This window comes from Nanorana parkeri, unplaced genomic scaffold (genome assembly GCF_000935625.1).
Source record: "Nanorana parkeri isolate BGI_ZX_2015 unplaced genomic scaffold, ASM93562v1 scaffold1390, whole genome shotgun sequence".
Classification (NCBI taxonomy): domain Eukaryota; kingdom Metazoa; phylum Chordata; class Amphibia; order Anura; family Dicroglossidae; genus Nanorana; species Nanorana parkeri.
This window is the reverse complement of record NW_017307658.1, coordinates 99,459-105,432: the sequence shown is the minus strand read 5'-3', so window position 1 is coordinate 105,432 and position 5,974 is coordinate 99,459. Positions and strand designations below refer to the sequence as shown.

The following is a 5,974-nucleotide window of genomic DNA, read 5'->3' as shown; positions in this document are numbered from 1 at the left end:
GTGCTGCTCCTTCCTCTCCCAGGGACAAGAGGCTCATACCAGGTCACATTCGGATACTTATAATGACGTAGTAATGAATACCGAGCTGCAATAATTTGTGTATTTTATATCTGGTTGAAGTCTAGCTGTAAATGGCCATGACAGGTCCTCACTGTCAGGGGTAAGTCCTCCAGTGTGAGCAGTAAGACGTGAACGTTCAGGGGTCACATGACGCCCTTTGTCCTCCAAAAATCAGCTACCGGTCACCATGTTTTTATTATTGAAGTGGATTCCCAACCTCATCATTCCATCATTTTCCACTTGTACGTGGCCGCAGCTCCCCGGCTCTCCAATGGGCGCTATGCGGCGCGGCGTCCTCTACCTGCGTACAGATCGTGTCCTGACTGCGGCAGATGAATCTTCACCCAGCCAGAGAGGAAAACGAAAGAGACGCGAGCACATTTTATTCTGTAGAAAAGTAATTGCAAACCTTTTATTCCCAAATAAAACACTTCAAATAAAACCGTCAGTAACAAAATATCTCACACAAAGATCATCTCCGTCTATTCGGCAGCAGTTTAGGATTCTGATGAACGGGGGGGGGGGTACATTATTACATAACTATAAAAAAGACCTGACGGATGGTAGGGGAAGGGGGGAGGGGGAATACTGAATTCCGCGGCAGCAAATGGATCTCCGAACGGCTAAATCCCTCCACTGATTTATGAGCATTGCGCAACCCAATTGTTTCATCTCCAGCAGTCATGGAGGACTGATCAATGGGACTATGTCAGGGCGATATGTATGTATAATGATAGTGTGTGACTGTGGGGGAGGGGACATTAGAGTGTAAGCTCCTCTGTACAGAGACTGATGTGACTGTGGGGGGGGGACATTAGATTGTAAGCTCCTCTGTACAGAGACTGATGTGACTGGCTCAGTGTTCTCTGTACAGCGCTGCAGTATATGTCAGAGTGATATGTATGTATAATGATAGTGTGTGACTGTAGGGGAGGGGACATTAGAGTGTAAGCTCCTCTGTACAGAGACTGATGTGACTGTGGGGGGGGGGACATTAGATTGTAAGCTCCTCTGTACAGAGACTGATGTGACTGTGGGGGGGGGACATTAGAGTGTAAGCTCCTCTGTACAGAGACTGTTGTGACCAGTTCAGGGTAAAAATGTTATAAATTGTGCATAAAAGTGAGCAGAAAATGGCAACATTATCAGAAAATGGTGAAATAAACAAACATGATCTCATCTTCAGGTATGTTTCATCTCCTTTTCCCTTAATAATAAATTGTGGGTCTCATATCTCCCCCCACCTCTCCAAATAAATTAAAATCATCTTGTAAACAATGTACAGGATGAGATCCATAACAGGATGGATTTGGCAGTGAAAATGACAGGAAGAGGGAATTTTTTGCCTTTTTTTGAGACAGCTGGACAGGTGAAACATCATTAAATGTGAAAAAAGGAGATTTCAAGCTTATACATTGGCCGCCTAATCACTACGGAAACGTTTAGAGTCTTGCTGTGCCGTCAACTCTGCCCTGGGCAAGCTTTAGTGCCAGTAATAAGCGGAACTATTAAGATTTGCTCCGGCGGCGATCCAGCGAATCCCAACCTGTCATGTGCTTTGTCTGATGGATTATTCCCTGTGGACCATCAGCTAGAACTGAACTGGTAAAGGTTTTCTCTGAACCTTCTTCTGGTCCATCTCTGTGTGCCGTGCTCTGCTTCTGAGTCCCCTCCCCAGCACCTCTCTGACCCCCTGATCAGCAAATAGATATAGCCTTATAGGTGATGTCTGTATTGTATAATAAATCTAAATAAGGAATTAGCCCTCAGAAGGACCATTACATTATGATGATGCGGTGCAGCCGCGGCACTATCTGATGATGCGATTTGCTACATATTTGCCTATTGACCCATTCATTTGCTGACCTTCTGGAGCACGGGTGTGAAGGGGGACATTGTGCAACAGCAGTGAATTTGCAATGACCCAGAAGGACCACTATACTGCTTTGCCCTGCTGAGTGAATTGCATTATTGGCATGTACTTAGTACTTTTCCACTTGCCGGTTCTGCTTCCCAAGTACGCTGCGGAACAGCTTGTCTGATAGAAAAAAAAAAAAAAAACCCCCGTTTTGAAGACGGCAGGGATGGAATGTGTTATTTCCCGATGTATTAGAAGCAGTGAATGTCTTCCATCACTCAGCGGTCGTTGCCGCTCACATCGCAGCTGAAGTAACTATATGACATTGGAAGATTGCTGTCACAGAGCTCGGCGCGGCCCCTTCGCTCGCCGCCATCCAGCACGTTGTCTGGCGTCTCTTCGTGTCAAGACAGCAATCTGAAAGCTCTCCCGGTGACATCTGGGCCAGCGGGAGGAAGATTTGCTTGACATGTATCTGAATGTCGGGGGCTTCTGCCTGTCAGATCTCCTACGTCTATCTGCGGAAACCTCTTCCCTACCAGCTGCCACTTATACGTGTCAGACTGCAAGGACACTTCACAATGAGGGATTAAAAAAAAAAAATCACTAGAGGGCAGAAAATTAAACTATGAAACAACCGCCTTACACGTACGACCTTAGAAAATGGAGACGGTATTAAAATGTGCAGCTTTGTGGAGGGATTTTTTTTTTGTATCCCCCCCTCCTCGTCCTCAACACACGATGGCCATGAGCTCTCGTCCTCTTTATATTTTGCCCTTTAACAATGTATTTCGTAAGCAATTTGCTGCTGGAACAGAAAGCCCTGGTTTAGGAAGAGGTCATTCATTGGACGCTCGGCCTCGTCCACCAGCGTCTGCGTCCCTTGCTCCGTCAGCTGCTCGGCCAGGTCCGGGAGGCCGGCGAAGCTGCTCGTCCCATCGGCGTCCTTGTAGGTCGGGAAATGGGCCTTGTTCCTGTCTATCACGAACATCTCGTGCCCGCGCTCATCCCTGTACTCTTCCAGTTGGGCGAAGGTGGTGGGCCCGTCTGAGTAGTCATTGACGTACAAGATGTTCTCCTCCTTTTTGGCCTTTTTTCGCTTGTGGTGCTTTCTGTAGATCATCACGATGAGCAGCAGAGCCGTCAGAGCCAGAAGCGATATCCCAATGGCGATGGCTGTCTGAGTGGCCATGCTGAGGGAGTTGAACTCCATGCTCTCCATGTCGTAAAGCGGCTCGTGGCTGATGTCCACCGAGGTGTACGATCGAGACTGCTGGTTGGACAGGTTGACAGTCAGGTGGAATAACACTTTAGCCGTGCCGCCGGGGTTGGAAGCCACGCACTCGTACTTTCCCCCGTGAGACACGGTGATGTTGGTTAAAAAGAGCATCCCGCTCCCGGTGTCCGAGTCCAACTGTTCTCCGACGCTGCGCTCGGTCAGTTCAAAGGTTCTGCTGCCGGTAGACTTTGCGTTAACTCTTGTGAGACCCGCGCGAGCGTGGGCCACCTTCCTCCATGTTATCAGTGGCTGGGGATAGCCCGAAGCTCGGCAGGAGACCCGTAGTTCATCCCCAAGGCGAGCGGTGGTCTCCATGGGGTCTACGCTGACCACTGGGGGGATGCAGATAAGGCTGTTTGCAGAGATGTCCAATAGACTCTGGTGGGACAGTCTCGGAGGCTCAGAGCAGATAAGCTTCCTATCAAAGGAGGTCAGGAGACGTTTCCCTTCTTCCTTCATCCAGGCCCGGAGCCAGTGCAGGGCGCAATCACATCTCCACGGGTTGTCTAGAGAAACAAAAAGAAAATAGATGTCTGTGATTCCAGAACAACCATGAAATAGGGTCTTCAATATTTACTGGGGCTGTGCAAAATATGAAAACTGGAGATTAATGTTGTGGTGGGAGCTGTGTGTGGCGCTCAGAGGTGTCTTTAATACCAGTATTGCCATAACTCTTTATTTGTCATCTATGTTATATTTTTTTAGTACAGTAATAAGAGCCAGCATCCTGTTCAGCGGTACAGTGGGGGCATTACTACAGATCATGGGGCCCCATAGCAAAAATGTGATGGGGAGGCCCCCCTGACGACCTCTCTCTGAGCTGAGTAACGACACCAAGATCCCAAAGGCTTCTCTTGTGTATCTGACGTCAGCTTTCCTACACTGTAGCCACTCCAAACCTTAAAGTGACATTAAACCCTCAGATTTTTTAACATAAACCAATACTGTAATGTGTGCCTTACTTAATCCATGGTAGTTTCCCTTCTCTTTGCTGCTCTTCCTTTTAAATCCGTATCTCTTCTCATGCTTGGGGAGAACTTCCCTTTGCAGCAGACTGCCTTGTCTCTGGAATGGCTACATGGTTGTGGCTGTGTGTAGGTTCACAACCTGAGCCAGCACTACAGGAAGAGGCACTCAGCTGCAAAGGGAAGTTCTCCCCAAGCATGAGAAGACATGAGGATTTAAAAGGAAGAGCAGCAAAGAGAAGGGAAACTACCATGGATTACAGTAAGGCGCACATTACAGTATTGGTTTATCTTAAAAAATCTAAAGGGTTTAATGTCACTTTAATGATACAGTACTGTGTTATCTTCACATGCAGTGGCGGAACTATCGCCATAGAGACCCAGGGCCTGGGGCATAGGGGGCACCCGGCCAGGACAAGGAACAAAGGGGTCCCCCCTGATGCCGTGCAGGCTGCCTGGGTCGCTATGGCATCTCAGGCTGCTAGCTGTCACTGGCGGCTGTGAGGAGGAACGCGCTGCTGTTCAGATCTCTGACAACCTGTGCGCGTTCCTCCTCACAGCCGCTTCTGAGTCAGTAACAGAAGGCAGCTGCAGAGGAGGAAGCTGGGGCCCGGCCTCGGCAGCAGAAGAGGAGGTGGGGCTCGGTGGCGGTGGAGGAGACGGGGCCCACCAGCGACCGTGGAGGAGGATGCTGACAGCAGATCGGGGCTAACAGGTAAGAGGTCTTCAGGGGTGTGACCAGCCCACCAGAGACCCTGCAGAGCCCACCATAGAGAGTCTATGGTGGGCTCTGCAGGGTCACTCTCAGATGGGCTGTGTGGGATCTCAGGTGGGCTCTGCAAGGGGTGTAACTAGAGATCACAGGGTCCCATACAAAATTTTGCTATGGGGCCCTGTGATTTCTAGTTACGCCCCTGTTCACATGGTCTATGTTTAATTTGCCTCAACAACCTGATGGGGCCCCCTTCCACCCCCAGGCCCCATAGCAGCCGTCTGGGCTGGCTATAGCTACGCTACTGGCTACAGCAGCTGTGCAGGTTATGTTATCAGCTCACAAAATTTCTGGCAGGATCAACAAGTAATTGTTTTGGCACTTATCAATTAGATATCAGAAAAACTGCTTTCAATGGTGATTAACAAACCAAAAGAAACCAAATAGGAGAAGTTCCTTGTCTTTAATAGACTATTACTACCCATGAATGAATCAGAAGTCTTGCCGATTCATTCTTTTTTTAATTCACCTGAATATTTGCATTCATTACACAGACTGGTAATGGAGACAATTGTGATTCACGAATTGTACAATTCTCTGCGGTTTCAGCAAATCTCCCTGGATGTGTTCGGGGTAGTTTATTGGCCGGTGAGCCACACAGAGCAGAGCCAGCAGAAGGAAAATAACTCTCTCTTTCCTGCCTGCCTGCCGGCGATCCTTCCTATCTCTTCTGCTCGTAGAAATGAAAGGAAATCATTTTAAGAAAAATAAACTTTAAAGAAAAGCCAATTTTCTTACAGTTCCTGCCATGTGCCTAATGGGCGCCTCACATCGATCAGAAAAAGTTCAGAGCCAAATCCGTACCCGACTCGCAGCCATCGGCGCCGGCACTTTCGGGGGCGGAGATCTGGCATTTCTACCTTGACATTTATAAACGTCGCCGAGCAGAATGGCAGAGCAGAGAGTGACATTTATAAACGTCAGTTTTCGGCAAGGAGGGAAAAGTTGAAAATAGCAAAAGCCGATTTGGAGCCGTAATTCAGAATGTACGCATTTCACCCCGGGGGGGGGGGGGGGTCGACGGTGGTTTACAATTAAAA

The 5,974-nt window shown here is 48.6% G+C and overlaps 1 protein-coding gene across 1 annotated transcript in view; it reads right to left on the bottom strand.

Moving 5' to 3' along the window:
- Positions 1-2,042: 2,042 nt before the first annotated feature.
- LRRC24 (leucine rich repeat containing 24) overlaps positions 2,043-5,974 on the bottom strand; it is a 56,589-nt gene continuing 52,657 nt past the window's right edge. The window contains exon 5 of the mRNA XM_018569763.1: positions 2,043-3,703. Within this exon, the coding sequence (XP_018425265.1) occupies positions 2,697-3,703 (1,007 nt within the window). The 3' untranslated portion in view covers positions 2,043-2,696. The remainder of the gene's footprint in view (positions 3,704-5,974) is intronic.